At 39.0% G+C, this 15,787-nt stretch overlaps 1 protein-coding gene across 11 annotated transcripts in view; it reads left to right on the top strand.

Annotated features, from left to right (window-relative positions):
• The window catches only part of MPHOSPH9 (M-phase phosphoprotein 9), a 28,492-nt gene extending 13,484 nt beyond the window's left edge, over positions 1-15,008 (top strand). For 8 of the 11 annotated variants that reach the window (XM_030502454.1, XM_030502455.1, XM_030502460.1 and 5 more), the window contains 15 exons: positions 434-867; positions 1,757-1,915; positions 2,941-3,028; positions 3,997-4,212; positions 5,029-5,076; positions 5,443-5,507; positions 7,250-7,351; positions 8,693-8,830; positions 9,473-9,648; positions 10,426-10,590; positions 10,921-11,041; positions 11,446-11,549; positions 12,344-12,555; positions 13,225-13,293; positions 14,728-15,008. In XM_030502454.1, coding sequence (XP_030358314.1) covers positions 434-867; positions 1,757-1,915; positions 2,941-3,028; positions 3,997-4,212; positions 5,029-5,076; positions 5,443-5,507; positions 7,250-7,351; positions 8,693-8,830; positions 9,473-9,648; positions 10,426-10,590; positions 10,921-11,041; positions 11,446-11,549; positions 12,344-12,555; positions 13,225-13,293; positions 14,728-14,934 — 2,304 coding nt within the window. In that variant the 3' untranslated portion in view covers positions 14,935-15,008. Of the gene's footprint in view, positions 1-433; positions 868-1,756; positions 1,916-2,940; positions 3,029-3,996; positions 4,213-5,028; positions 5,077-5,442; positions 5,508-7,249; positions 7,352-8,692; positions 8,831-9,472; positions 9,649-10,425; positions 10,591-10,920; positions 11,042-11,445; positions 11,550-12,343; positions 12,556-13,224; positions 13,294-13,967 lie in introns of those variants that run through there. The other 3 variants (XR_003993894.1, XM_030502458.1, XM_030502463.1) reach the window with 3 other exon arrangements.
• Positions 15,009-15,787: the final 779 nt, after the last annotated feature.

Raw genomic sequence — 15,787 nt, 5'->3', positions numbered from 1 at the left:
TGTCTTGTACAAAATCCAGTAATGATGCTTCTGTGTGACTATCTTGTTTATATAATCCATGAAGTGATTTTTCATAACTATACAAAGTTATTGTTTCAACCTACAGGCAGACATCAAAGTCCTTCTATTTACGTAACTGAAATGTCAAAGCATTTTTAGACAGTTACAGATGTTAGATATGTCTTTTTATTCTTACTGGAAACTTAGAAACTCAAGTTGCAAACATTGGGAATATGTATCATCTACGCTGTTATATGTCCCTTCATCTTGCTTGTCATACCAAGTTATTGTAGCAACTGTAGTAAATGGCTGTGATTATTCAATATAATTCCTGCAATGCATTGTATGGATTGCTGATGTCTTCAGATAAACTCCATTTACAAGGACAAAAGTTAAATCACAGGATTTTTTAGCATTATAACTTCTTTCCTAGATCTTGACGTTGGACCCAACCCTGCACATGAAACCAGGGCAGCAGAACCCAGGACCCTGCTTCATCAATATTCCTGAAGAGACTGCTCCTTTTTCTCCAGACTCTATGGCAGAGCCCGGATTTTCAAGTCATGGTGACACAGACTCTTTTTCACAGACAAGTAATTCATCTCAGTTAAATGATTCTCCACAACATCCTACCAGCAGCAGAGCTGTATGTTTGGACCTCTGGAGAAATCACCCATTCCAGAATGAAAACAAGACCAGCTCTCCCTTTTCAGTGGCATATACAAATGCTAATAATGATAACTTAGTCAACGCTGAGGAGGAAGAAACACGGACTCTCACTCCATCTTCTGTTCAGTGTGCTGACAGCAGTTTGCCAGAATACAGCCTTTCAGTGGCATCTGTTGAAGATCCTGTGATAATGTCAAAGTAAGTAATGTTGGGTTTCTTTTTGAAGGTTGTAGAGTTGGTACTTGCATGAAGGAAGTGAACCTTGACAATACTTGTGAAATGAACAACGTGTAAGTGCTGTTTGCTTAGAACATAGCTGCACACTGCTGCTGTTCTCCTTTTCTCCTCTGAAGTGCAGATGGCATCATTTCCTACTTCTTACAATTGTCTTTCTTTAGATGTTCTACTTAATCTTTAGACCATACTATTTAATCCTAAGGCACGGTATTTGTGTTCTGTCTTCCTCGGATGTCAAAGCCTTAACTGGAAGGCAAAACAATTTTCTTTGTTTTATTTGGTTATTTCTTTTTATACCTTTAAAATAAAAATCCATACTTCCCTCATAGGCTGTATGAGGGAGTTAATTCAGGCAGAGGATTTCCAAGTTCTGTGGGGGTTATATTTTCCTATATAGAGGCAAATGGTGGGAGAAGCACAGAATTACTGTACTTGAGAAACATAAATATCCCCTATTCACTGTTGAAGCTCTTGTGATTTGCACATGGATGAGCAGACATGGCATATTCCATGTGTGAGGGCTTATGTCAGGGTCATGGTTCAAGATAGTTCAGAGTTTTGAGCTTTCCTGTTATAATTTTACATACAGTTTCTAGTGCACAGCAAAGAAGAGAGAGTAAAGCTTTGTATTGCATTTGTATATAATAATATTAATGGGAAGACTTCTGTGCAAGCTTTGGGTGTCTGACACCACTGCCTTAGATGATGAAGCTGTCTTTGCTTTAATTTGAATGCAGCAAAGTTCCGTAAGAGAGATTTATATGCTGAGTTCATCATGTGCAAATGAATACAACAGTGCCTGGTCATGTGGATAGCTGGAAACTTTTTTTGTTCTTTATTTTAAAACTAGGATTAGGCAGAACTTGAGGGAAAAACATGCTCGGCACATAGCTGACCTGCGAGCTTACTATGACGCTGAGATACACAGCTTGAAACAGCAGCTAGAGGCAAGCCATAAAACTGCTTCATGCGAAGACTTGAAGAAAATCAATCAAAACCTTGCTGACAGGTACTGTTGGTCCTTGCTCATCCTCTTCCTCTGGGACATGGGATTCCTTCCACTTCAAAACCTGAGTGTGCTTGTTTAGAATTATCTTGAAAAGTTTGTCATCCTTCAATTCTGAAGATTATGTACATCTATGATACTACTGTTTTCCTATTAAATATCAATCTTGTGTTTAAGATCAGTTTAAAATCATTGTTAGGCAGCAAGCATGATGTTTGCACCAGAGGTCTTGTTTGACCTGATTTTTGCTGATGCCAATGTAAGTTTTGCTCGAGAGTGGCTGTCAGGCAGAGGTTGTCCTAAGCAATTTGTAACTGAACTATCTGTGTTGTAAAATAGTTCTCGCCTATCATGCTGGTGAACATCATCCTTTATCTTTCAGTTTAAAACCACACTCTTGAATTCATTGGTAGGTTTATAAAGCCAATTTGCTAGTCAGTGCTCTTTGACCAGATATTACTGCTGTAGTCCGTGTGCCTCATATATTCCATTAGATATAGCTTGAATGTTTGCTATATAGAGAAGTTTTATATAATTATTGCCAGTCAAAACAAATATTGCAAATTTAGACAGTTAAAATACTTACAAAATCAATGCCCTTTAGAATAATTGAAGCAGTATCTGGGTAGCTGGGACTCTTCTGTACTTCCCTTCCAGCAGTAGTGTGCGCTAACTACTAAAAGTGACTTCTGAGCAGTCATTTATTGAGTTAAAGTAGCTTGCGGTATGATTGCAGCTATTAATTACCACACAGCGTCAGCAGCTAGCTGAAGTGCAGCTCTGCTCTGGTGCATTTCAGCTGCTTTTGGTCTGCAGCTCTTATGCTCTGAGCCATGTGGGGTCTCTGCACATGTTCCCAGGTTGCTGCTTGTCCACCAGGAGCAGAGGTGCTGTGTGCTCACTATGGGAGAAGGTCACACCCTGGGCACCAAAATTCATGGGGATACTTGAGGAAGGAAAGAAGGCTATAAAATTTAGATTTATTTTAAAGTTTCAAGAGATTTTTGTAATCTGTATGTTCTGAATAGGTGTGACCAACTAGACGCAGCTCTGAATGAAGCAAGTGCTCGCATAAAAGACCTTGAAAATAAGAATGCTGTGCTAGAAAGGCAGGTGGTAAGTACGTGTTCTTAAATCAAGTTGCTTTTTAACTAGGAGGGTAAGAGAATGCACTTGGTCATTACTAAGCTGATTTGTGTTTCCGTATCTTTCTCTCTTTATTTTCAACCTTTCTCCTTAATATATGAATGAGCCGATCTGTTCCACCAGTGACTTTCCTAGCTGAGTTTCTTAGACTTGAATCATCATCACTTTTGCTTATGAACAACCTTTCCAAGTTAGCAGGGATCAAACAAAGTTTAGCAGTGAAATATTGTGATGTGTTCATGATGTCTCTCTTTAGATGTTTTGGGTTTTTTTTTAAATATATTTATTTTGTTTTAATTACTCTCTCTGATGTCTTAGAGCTGTGATAAAAACACATCTCATCTGCACCAGGGCAAAAATACTCTAAGGATATTTATACAGCCATTCTGACTAGGTCAGACCAGTTTGCTTATGACTTCATAGCTGCATTTACTGGTCAAAGAACAGTACCTTGGTCACGAAAGTTAGACACCTGGAGAGACTAAATCATTCCACTTCTTTTAGACATTTTTCTATGCTGGGAAGCAAGACCATCAGCTAGGATTAGAGGCCTAACCTCTACATATTTTAATTCGTATAAAATAAATACATCTTTTGGGTTTTTAGTCTTCATTTTCATTCTTTCTACATCACAGAAATGAGCAAAAATCTCGTTTAGTTTGTAGAATCAACCAGGTTGGAAAAGACCTTTAAGCTTATCAAGGCCAACCATTACCCCAGCACTGCGAAGCCCACCACTAACCCATGGCACTGAGGGCCTCGTCTGCACGGTGCGCGATCTCTTGCAGGGATGGTGACTCCACCACTGCCCTGAGCAGCCTGTTCCAATGTACAGATGTACCCTTGTTTTCTATTTAGATGATTTTAGATTATGCTTTACACTGAAATGAAAACAAATCTTCTAGGAAGCATGACCATGAATGTGTGTTTTCCTGCAGGCAGACTGGCGAGACCGCTTCTACACAGTCAGTAATAATTCCAAAGGTTTGCAAGAACGTCTGGAAGAAATGCGCACAACCAATAAGGAGAAGGATAACACCATCAGTCGGCTAAAATCGAGGCTTCAAGATCTAGAGGAAGCATTTGAGAAGGCTTACAAGTTATCTGATAATAAAAACACGAGGCTAAAGGAAGAAAACAGAATGTTTCAAAATGTAAGTAAAAGAAGGGGCAGTGGTGCTCACAGTCACACAGCGTGTCGGGAGCACAGCAAGTCCTGCCTGCTTTGGAAAGCTACTCAAAGTTTACCATTGTGAAGTCTTAATGCGCAACTAAGAGACAGAAATTGGACAGCTGGCTATTTAGTAGGTTAGGTGTTAGGTGATAACTATGGACCTCATAGATGTTTAAAGTAACAAGTGTATACTTGATAACACCTTGTAGTCTCTCAGGTATTTTATTACTCTACATGCTATTAGTTCATTTTATTTTTAGAGGGATTACAGGAAGTTATTTTCCCCTCTCTAAGGCTTAGTGAGGATGGACTGTATTTCTCATAAATCACCACAACTTGCTAAAACTGTTTATTGTGTATGATCTTAGACTGAATCAAAGGAGTTGATCCTCTGATTCAGTAATAGCTTTATGGAACCTTTAAATGGATTGGCAAATGGATGTTAGCTGGAAAAGCTACTTCATGCTTTAACTCCTTTTTTACAACTAAGATTGCAAAATACAAAGTCAACTTTCAAGTTAGTGAGTGATTTTATCAGTTCAATCAGTTCCTTCAGTTTCTTTAGAGATAAATCATTTGAGAATAAGAAATATATTAAGTAGTTCAGTCGTTCTTGTTCTGTCTGTAACTTTTTGTTCCAATTAGAAGATGCTAGAACTTAACAAATACTATTGAAGTACATTCTCTATTCCCTGTAGTGCTTCTGCATGTGGTAGACAAGCAATTTAGATGACAGCAGTCAACAAAACTGTAAACGGTCTCAGTGTGGGTTTGTGTGTTCTTTGTTTTGTTTTAGCTTTTAGGAGAATACGAGTCCCTTGGAAAAGAACATGAAAGAGTAAAGGTAAGTACACGCTAGTTAATTAAAAACCCAAGCATGTGAAATGTGTGATAGTGTGCCATAGGATTAACCTAAGTACTTTGAAAAAGATCAGATGGAAAGATCCATATTTATTTTACCCGATAGCTTCTTGCTGCATCTTCAGAGCCCTGCAGGGAAAACGAGGAAGTTTGGAATTTATTGGTTTTCATTCATATACAGCAAAAACACTGCAAGTCAAAGCCAACAGATTGAATGGGCCTCCCTTTCAAATAGGAAGGTGTATTTAACGTATTGTTTTCAAGACTGATGCAGTTACTCGGGGTTTTTTTCTTTTCATACACTTCTGTAGTTTCTAAGCCTTTTACTTTTTTCCTTGTGTACTTGTAGGATACATTAAATACAACTGAAAACAAATTGCTTGATGCAAACACGCAGATATCCGATTTGAAAAGGTAAATGTGAAGCTGTCTTCGTACTGTTTTAACAATATGAAATCCAGGCAGTGGCCTATATATTTACTCCTAGGTTATGAAGGCTGTAGATCTTGCAAGTTTAATTACATCTTACGAATCATTTCATGTTGTTTTATGTTACTTCATACATACTGTAAATATCATCTTATTTTAGGATACATTTGTTTTCTGCTTCCTCAATCACAATGTGTTCCCATGGGATGTAATGATTTGCTTCCTTTCTGGTGGTTGTCACTCAGGTAGCCCAGCCAGGCTGCTGCTCAAGCCTTTACTGCTACAGTTGTCCTCTCAGGAACCCCATCTTCAGCTAACCAGTCTCTGTTCTGGTTTTCAGGAGTGAGGATGCTGACAGGAGTTTGCTGTTCTAAGATTATGGCTCCTATGCATTAATAAAGGATAGAAAGATGTTCCATGTATAGAGCAGGAATAATATCTCCTGTGGATGTCCATCATGCTACCTCCATCTATTTTTTTGGTTGGGAGAACAGAAATCCATTGAGCTTTATACTTTCTGGGGAGCCCGTGAGCAAGATGTATGTGATCATCAAGGGGTTTACTGTTATAAACATGTCTTTTAGTGTGGGATTTCTCAGTCACTCCTTGTCAAGGGTGTTAAACAGCCAACTTGCGCAGGGAAGTCTAGAGAGGTGGGAGGGGAGAACATCTAGGGGTGCTGTAGGGCAGACATTGTGGAATGAGCTGATGTTTCACGTCATTCATTTCCCTTTGAGCTTCTTTTGTGTGTGCTTCCTCTTATGTTTTCATATGAGCAGCTGAAACCCAGACTGTTAGGAAGACTTATTTTTCTCTGTAAAATGTGTGGGGTTTGGTGATTCTTCTAGAAATGTGGCTACAGGTTTCACCTCAAAATTCATTCCAAATGTCATTGCTGACAAGCATTAACCTGTGCATAGTCTTCACCCAAAACCAGGAAACAGCAAATGTGATAGTTGGGAGGTGTCGCTGTCCTTTTCTTTGCTGACCAGATCACCTGATTTTTTCAAGCAGAAGAATAGAAAGAATGAATAGGAAGGGTTTAAGAAAGGAATAGAAGGAAGCCAAAACCACTCTGCCTTCAATTTTTATTGGGACTGTTGAGGAAATGAAGGACAGTTGAAGTATTTCTGTTGGCACCTTTTTCCTGCCTGATTCTCAATGCTACTACTTAGGGACCATTTCAGACTGGGGAAATTTTAGTGGAAAAGGAGATTTTTATATCCTGCTCCAAACCCCTGTATTTCTATTCTCCAAGAGGGAAATGCCTAAGACTGTGTTGCATTGCCAAGGGCTAGCTCAGGGAAGAAGTGGACTGCGCTATGTGGAGGAGATGGAAATCCTGTGAAGAGCCTGAGCAGCAGATTGGTGAAGTTACCTGAGTGACACGCAGGAGCCACTCATTAAATCCAGCCAGGGAGCCTTTTGTATAAGTACATCATTTCAAGGAGGAAAAATGTTCTGGTTTTGTTTTCCCCAGCCCCTCTGAGGTGGATGTTTTGATCCACAGCAGTGTCTCCTGGTCCTGTCTTTCTAGCTAGGTTACCTACCTTAGAACTCAAATACATATATATATGTATATTTAGATAGATAGATAGAGATGTAGTAGTTCCTCTTCTGCTTCACCTAGGATATCTGATTAAAAACGAGTAGACTCCAAGAAATAAGGTGTATCTTTTATCACATTTAAATAATCTTCTAATGCATCTTTGCTACTTCCACATTAGGACAATCTCAAAACTTGAAGCTCAGCTCAAGCAGGTAGAACATGAAAACATGCTGAAACTTCGCCATGTTACTGAAAGTCGTTTACGAACCTCTTGTGCCAAGTAAGTGAATATTCCAACGTGAAAGCAGATCATGTGGTTTAGACTACTTTTTAATGTGTTTTGGCTAAAAATGGATTAAGATCAAGTCAGTCTGTAGGCTAAATGGGATTAAACACATGTGACGTAATCCAGAGGCTTCACATGCCAAGAAAGTATTAAAAACAAATAAATACTTTGGATAATATGTGTGTGACTTTGGCAGATTGTCTCCTGTCTTAGAATCATAGAATCAACCAGGTTGGAAAAGACCTTTAAGATCATCAAGTCCAACCCTTCCCCAGCACTGCCAAGGCCACCACTAAACCATGTCACTGAGGGCCTCGTCTACACGGTGTGTGAACACTTGCTGGGCCGGTGGCTCCAGCCCTGCCCTGGGCAGCCTGTTCCAATGCCTGAGCACCCTTTGGGGAAGGAATTGTTCCTCAGCTCCATCTAAACCTCCCCTGGTGCAGCTTGAGGCCGTTTCCTCTTGTCCCATCCCTTGTTCCTTGGCAGCAGAGACCAGCCCCCTCCTGGCTCCAGCTTCCTGTCAGGCAGTTGTAGAGAGCGATAAGGTCCCCCCTGAGCCTTCTCTTCTCCAGACTAAACCCTCAGCCATTCCTCATCACACTTGTGCTCCAGGCCCTTCTGTGGTGCACACTTGTGCACCAGCTCCATTGCCCTTCTCTGGCCCCGCTCCAGCACCTCAATGTCTCTCTTGTAGTGAGGGGCCCAGATGAGTGTTTGATAGGTCTCAATTGCTCAGCGGAATAGGGATTCCCATGCTCAACAAAGATCTTGGGAATAAAATCTAATAGTTCAGTTGGACACTGGAGGTTTTCTTTGTGTGTTTGTCACCGATTTGAAGAGCCGATTACTACTTTCTGTGTCTCTAAATGCAGTTTGTACAGGTATCCTGAGAGTGGAAGTTAGAATTAGTTAGAATTTGAGTGGACTTAAAATGCATACTCTGGTTTGAATTGTGGATTTATGGTAAGAAAACTAAAGTTGACTTGTGTCCTGTGGGGTATGTGTGTTTGTCGTTTGTTTGGGGTTTTTTTTAGTGTTTTAAAGACCTGAAGAGCTTTGTCCCCCTTTTATTACTTAGTTATGGCTGCTTTGGTGTCTCCCAGTTCAGCACTGATCTTGTGAAGCCCAAAAAAATAATGTAATATGTCTGTGGACGTCTATTTGTATATATTGAACAATAGTATTTGGGTGGAGAACCTGATTTTTGATTATTATGAAGATACAAGTAGTTTATTATTAATATATTACAGGGACCAATTTCGGGAAGGGGGGGGAAAGGAAGAAAAAAACCTCCAAAGTCTTTCCTAATTCTGAAGTGTTTTGTTCCCACAGCAAGTTGGCAACTCCTGATGTCAGCAGGAGGAAATGGTTGATACCAGGAGCAGAGTATTCAATCTTCACTGGCCAGCCTTTGGAAGTCCAGGAAAGCTCCAAAGATAACAGACTAGAAGAAACCTACATTCCTTCCAGGTGAGTTGGTTTCCTTGACTAGATTTATATTTCTACATTTATATTTCCAGATTTTTGTACTTGTTAAATAGAGCTCTTAAAAAAATCTCCATGTTGTAGATACTCTACAATTCCTTAAAAATAAAATCACCTTCCTTTACCAGCCTGGTATGAAACAGGAGCAGCTTTCAGTACCTTCCTTGAAACATCAAAAGCTTCAACTGCATCTTGTGCTGCTGCCTTTACATGTTTGAGTTTGGACGCAGTGTGCTCTGTTGTGTTGCATGTGAGCTGTAGCAGTTGGCTGCAGCTTTCCACAAGTGTGAAACTCCAGGTGTAATTTAGGGTGTAATTTAGTAGTTTTCCTTCTTACTTTCCTTAGAAGTTTCTAAAGCCTCTGTCAGGACATACTTAGTTCTAAGAATGTATCAAGTCACTGAATTTAACTGACACCATTCCACTTTAGGTTCCTGCATTGGCTGTAGCACAATCTTCTGAAGTCCTTGGCTGAAATTAAAAAGCACCCTTAAAGTTCTTGGTTTGATGACTGCAAATCTCAAACTAAATTTCTCCAGGTTTTTGTTTATTCACTCAGTGTTTGGATATACGAAATAAAGTAAAAAGCTTGATCAGTTTTTTCCTTCACTGCCTCATATTCTTAAGGCACCATTCTCCTCCTGAGAAAGACTCCTCGCAAGAAGACTCTTCAACAACCACATCAGAAAAGAAAGAAGTTGAGATGTCAGAAGCACCAATTATAAAAGCCTTTAAAGAACTTGAAGAAGGAAAAGCATTTAAAGATTGGGGTACACAGACAGAAAAAGAAGATGCATCAGCTAGTAACTTTTACTATATTTTCATATTCCTGAACTTGTCTTCACTGGCTTTTCTTTGCTGCATGTTTTGGTTTTGTTATTCTTGGCATTAAAGTCCATCAGGCTTATGTGATGGGATAAAAACCATTTTAGCATACAAACTACTGGAGTTTTCCTAAGAAAATTTACTATTGTGCAGCTAAGTGACTTGTTTAAAATAGAGGGAATGCAACGGTTGCTGTTAAGTCTCAAGCTGGAGAGTAGCTAATGTCCTTTTTCTAAGAATATCTCAGTATTTATAAACAGCTAATGGAGCCCTAGCAATGCTCTGGCTGGCTGTACATCCATTATAGTTTTGTTCTCATGGTGTTGTATCACAATGTTACTAAGAAAGCTGGCATATGTGCTGTAGGACTGCACCAAGCTGTTCTAACTACCTTGATCTAGGAAGCCTTGTAATTAGAAAACACTGAGTTTATCTTAAATGCTTATATTCTTGGTTCAGGCAGGGATTCCAATCTTCTTTCCCAAAAGATGCTTTTGTCCTGCTTTCCACTTTCTCTGCTAAATCAGTGTTGTTTAGCATTGTTTCCTCACACATGCAAAGCATCCTTTTTCATAAGTTAATCCATCTTTCATGAGTACGATGAGTAGGGAATAAGACTCGAGCAAAACATGTTGATGTCAGGCAGAGTAAATGCAGTTTTTGTACAGTCCAAGCTGAATACAGCAGAATATTTCCTGGTTCTTGTATTGAAAAAGATTGATTAACATAATACTTCTTTTTCCCTGTTTAATTAGAAACATCAAATCGACGTCAAACTGTTGGGTTTGTTGAAGCTGCTTTAGTTGCTAATCGATCCCCAGAGAAAGGGAGAGACCAGCACAGACCGAAACGGTACAGCTCCCCTTCTGGCCAGAGGTCATCGTCCCTTCCTCCTCCAAACAGGAAATCAAATACTCCAAGTCAGTGCATTTCTGAAGTTTGGTTTGTGTTACTCAAGAAGTAGAATCAAATAATGAAAAGCTGCTCTAGAAGAAAGAAAAATAAAGATAGAACTTCTGCATTACTCTAACAGTCTGGAAAGTAAAAGCTTGGCTGTAATTGTAGAAAACATGAGCGCTCTAAGTTTATTTTAATTTTTCTGTGCTGTGATGCACTTTTCATCTAATTTAAATAAACATGTAGACAGCTTTGAAAAGCATTCATTTAAGATGTAAGCATCTGATCACGTGAGTGGGACATGCTGCACTGGGAGAAGTTCTGGGTAGTTAAACATACTCTGTCTTTTGCAGCAAGAAGAGAGATAATGTTGGCACCGGTGTCTGTGACATACAGCCCAAAACGATCTCCAAAAGAAAACCTCTCTCCTGGATTTAGCCATTTGCTTAGCAAAAATGAAAACACAGTGACAAGGTACGAGGCTTGTGGATACAGTTGTGTTCTGACCATTACTGTGGCAGCAGTATGTTTATGCAGGCTTAATACTGCTCTTTCTTGTTCATTAAAAGTCCTAGAAAATGAGTCAAGTGAAGATATCCAAATATAAAGCTAAGTTTAACTTTAAAACTGTCAAGAAACATTGGGAGCTTGGCCTGCCTCTGAAAGAAAGTCACACAAACGGGGTGTTTTGGTGTGTGCAAATGGGAGTATATTGGGCTATGGCACTATGAGCAGTGAGCAGAAGACTTGAAATGCTGTGGGATAGAAAGTGTTTTTATTAAAAAATTGTTTATTTAACCAAAAGGTGAAAAAGTAGAAAATATTATATTGCTGCATGATTTCTAGCTAGTGATTGTTTTGTGCTTCCTGCTCTGTAGATTTGATGTACTTCTAGATGACCTGGAAACTGGTCCTACATCTACTTTACAGCACAATAATCCAAGAAAAAGGCTCCAGTTCCTCTCACTAGATGATACAGAAGGTAATCTATCAAACTGGGGGGAAACTTTCTCTATTGGTAATAGCTGCTTAAATAGAAAGCTGACACTTCTATGAAGTCCAACTTCTAAAACCCCTCTAAATCTTGTCTTAGTCTGTGCACAGAGAAATACCATTCATATTTTATTTTTATGTATATGTGTGTGTGCACAAACACAATGGAACAACAGCAATAATTCAGTTGAGAAAGAAGGGCAGCATGTTTTCCTATGCTTAACTCAGTTACACAATGCATATCTTAGTAGGATGTGTATAAAGATGTACATTCTCAGTGATACTAATAAAATTCTGTTGCTAAACATCACGTTACAGATAGCAAAGAGTAACTATAATAAAAGCAGTTGTTTCAGATGTTTTAAATGATTGATTAAACCAAATCTTTCCTCACTTTTGTAAATCTTGTCACAATGTTCTGCTTTTGTTTTTATTAATGCATTTATTTAGACGAGTGTTTTCATGACAACTATGATATTTAGTGATATTTAGAAATGTTGTAATAGTAAAAGTCTTTCCTAATTAGCACAGTAATCTGTTTGTTAGCCAAAAAAAATGTGCTGTGTTATAAAGATCACTTGAAAGATCATCCGTACAAATGTTTCCCATTCTTCTGGGAAGTTTGCCTAAGGCAAGCTAACGAGGCTTTGCTAGTCACTGTCCTCAGTTTATGTACCTCCAAGGTCACTCTGCTTTTCCTGTTATTAGCTTATTTTTCTCTTCTATGTAATAATTTCACAGACAATTACAAAATGAATAAAAAGACCTCTATTTTGTTGACAGGAAGGCAGCACTCAGGTGTCAGACACAGCTCTTGTGCTGAATCCATCAATACTGGAACGAAGAAAGCGACAGCCTGGGACGAGAGGAGTGTAGCACAGAAATATGAGCCAGTGCTACCCACATGTGAGGGGGACTTCAAATACACAGCAAGAATTAAGACTCTGGCTGAAACAGAGAGGCTTTTTGATGAGCTGACTCAAGAAAAGCAACAGGCAAAGATTATTTGTATTTTAAAATTATCATGGAACATAATTGTTGTATGAGAGGTGAGGGGTGTAGCCATGCACCCCTGCAATGCGTGGCTGAAATTCATGCACAGTTTCTAGTGTTAGCCTGGGAATGGGCCATTATCGTTCCCTGCTCTACTTCCCATACTCCAGTCCTTTTCTGTCCCTAACTTCCTTAAAGGAGAGTCACTTTAACATAAGCACAGTGTGAATGGAAGAGTTGGAGTGAATTTACTTTCTTCCTTAATGGCCAATGATTTAAATCAGCCTTTCAAATAAGGAAGGTTATTCTGGCAAGTAAGAGTGCTCCCTTCGTAGGCTCTTAGACTGGTTTGGGTTGGAAGGGGCCTTGAAGCTCCTCCAGTTCCAACCCCCTGCCACAGGCAGGGATACCTTCCACTAGAGCAGGTTGCTCCAAGCCCCGTCCAGTGTGGCCTTGAACACTTCAAAATGACCCTTGGGAGAGTCTGCTTATGAATTCTAACTTCCGTATCAGTTTTGTACAGCACAGAATTACTGTAACATACTTGTGTTTAAGAACAAGAGTGGATGTGTGTCTAATCTATACACCTCACCTCTCTTTGTAAAATGAGTTAGGAAGGCTTATACTGGCTCTTAAAACTAATTTACAGCTGAAGTATTTTCTGTTACTAGATTGAGGCTGCGTTGAGTCGAATACCTTGTTCTGGTGGAAGAATGACCTTGCAAGCAAGATTAAATCAGGTGAAAAAGCTTCTATATCTGACTGTTCTCTTAAATTGCTCTTCCACAATTTAAGAATATAGAGTGTAGATGAAAGTTCCACTATAGGAAGCTCAATTACTGTGGGAACTTTTCCATACCACTGAGAAGTGTTCCTGAATATGGCATATAAGGAAAAAGTGTGTGTGTACATATATAAATAGTACATAGTGTATATTCTGCATAAGACTGTTGATATCTTCTGGGTTTTGTACATGGGATGCATTTTTCTACTACAAGAATAATCTGTTCTTGCTGTAACGCTGAGGCACATGAAGGCAGTAACTATGAAACAGTGCTGCCCCTCACTGCAGTGGCCTGTGTTTCCTAAATGTGTCTCCCTCATTATCAACCTGTCCTAATTCTTGTCAAGTCTCTCTCATGGAATTTCAGAAGTCACGTGGAAGAATAAAACCAAAACCAGTTTCAATATAAAGTTTTAAAACAGTTTTAAAGAAAGCCAATGACCCACAAATATACATACATAAAAATCATACAGGATTTGTAGGTCTGCCTCTCGTTTGTGGGTGCTAACAGAATGCTAGTAAAGGATACCAGTTGAATATAGTGTTTCTTCATGTTAGGATGATCATTGCATTTTGGTTTATGTTATTAAATCCCTTTTTTTTCTCCCTTTCTTTAACTGTTTCCTTTAGGAAGCTCTGGAAGATCGCTTGGAAAGGATTAATAGAGATTTGGGGTCAATACGCATGACTCTGAAAAGATTCCATGTTTTACATACCTCTGCAAATCTTTGACAACTGTCTCTTTGAATGCAAATATGCTTTTTTCCCCCCTTGCACTAATATGTAATTATGCACTCAGTAAATGCAAATGGTTTTGTATTTTTCTAAACCCTCAATAGTAGTTTTACAACCATGTTACCCTTTACCAACAGCAATATTTTGTACTTGGAGCCACCTATATTTTGAACATATTTTTGTTACACTTGAGAAAATCAATGTTTATCCTGTATTGTAATATTTTTAGAAATATTAATTATTTTTAAAGAGTGATATTCAATTTATAAGAAGAATATGAAACTAAAAGGCAGCTTGTTTTCAGAAAATGAGTGTTACTGGTTTGCACTTCGTTTTCCTCCCCATTTTATAAGTATTTATGGTATGATGTAAATACTAGCCAGTAGGAAATTTTGATCTTTAATACAAAAAGCAACCTGAATTACCTGTGTAAGAGAACTATGTTATGTTGTAAATCCTTTTAATTTCAACCTTATAACACGGGTCTCTTTCATTGTGACAGAACTGTGAGCAATACTTTCGCTATGGTTAGCTGGCTGCAGAGTGAAGTGTGTGTTCTGCTGGTTTGGCTGCTGCTGGCTGCATCAGGAAAATATTGCTCTAAATTATTTGATGTCTCCCAACAGTTGCAGTGAGTAGTGTTTTGCTACTGCGAGTACCAGGATGCACGGGAGCCATCCCATCTCAACTCCAGCCATTGCTCCAGGACTGTAACTATTCATCCCGAGTTACTGTTTTAATACAGCAGGCTGGGTTTTGTGCCATGCCAGTGTTCTGGTCACCTCCATTCCCAAATCAAATCCAAGCTGTATTTGTGAACATACATGTATTTTTCTTGGTGAAAAAAATACATATTTGCTAGTTGGCCTGTTGCTGAATTACTGTCCAACGTTGATAGTTTGTATTTTAATATTAAATAAAGGTTTAATTAGATTCTTTCCTGCTGCCCATGAACAGTAATAGGTTCTGGGATATTACATCAGCCATAATGTAGGTTTTAATCATATTGTGTGTTTCAACTTCTGTCCTTGTTCAAGATGTTTAGCCACCAATGATGTGATTATCAGGCCAGAATAGCTGTCATAAAGGAAGCTCAGGAAGATCTGATTCTAAAATTAGAGTCCTGTCATTTAAGGTATTTGATGAACTGTCCTACCCCAAAAATGAATCTTTTTTTCAGCCACTTCTGCCCTGCAGTTCCTTTAATACACAGAGTTGGGGAGAAGTCAAGGATATTGGTTGCTCTTTTTCCCCTTTAAAATATACAGATTGGGCTTGAATACTTGGAGTTAACTCATCTATTTCCAACTGCACCACTAGCTGTACAATTTTGATGGTATTCCATATTCTTACTTGTCATTTTTACTTAGAAGTGGTTATAGGAGGAAAACCAAATCTTGACTTCCCTCTGCAGCTCTGCTGTTTAGCTGAAGAAGTTTCCCCACCATTTTAACTTACTAACAAGTACAATTTCCAAGTGTTCTTCGGAAGTATCAATCACCCAGCAGGATTTTTTCCAAGGAATCCATCACAGGAAAATTCCATGAGTCCACTAATGTGCTGATGGAGGAAAACAACTCCTACAGCAAAAGCAGACAGAATTTGCCTGACAGATGTTAGAAACAAGCAAGTAAATCAGTTCAGCTTTTGCTGCTGTTATTGGAACCACCCCTCTCTCCCCTCTGTTCATTCCTGTGCTGCTCATAGTCATGTCC

The sequence above is a fragment of the Strigops habroptila genome, chromosome 11 (genome assembly GCF_004027225.2).
Source record: "Strigops habroptila isolate Jane chromosome 11, bStrHab1.2.pri, whole genome shotgun sequence".
Taxonomy (NCBI): Eukaryota; Metazoa; Chordata; class Aves; order Psittaciformes; family Psittacidae; genus Strigops; species Strigops habroptila.
Note: the sequence above shows the minus strand (reverse complement) of the source record. Positions and strands in the feature narration are given on the sequence as shown.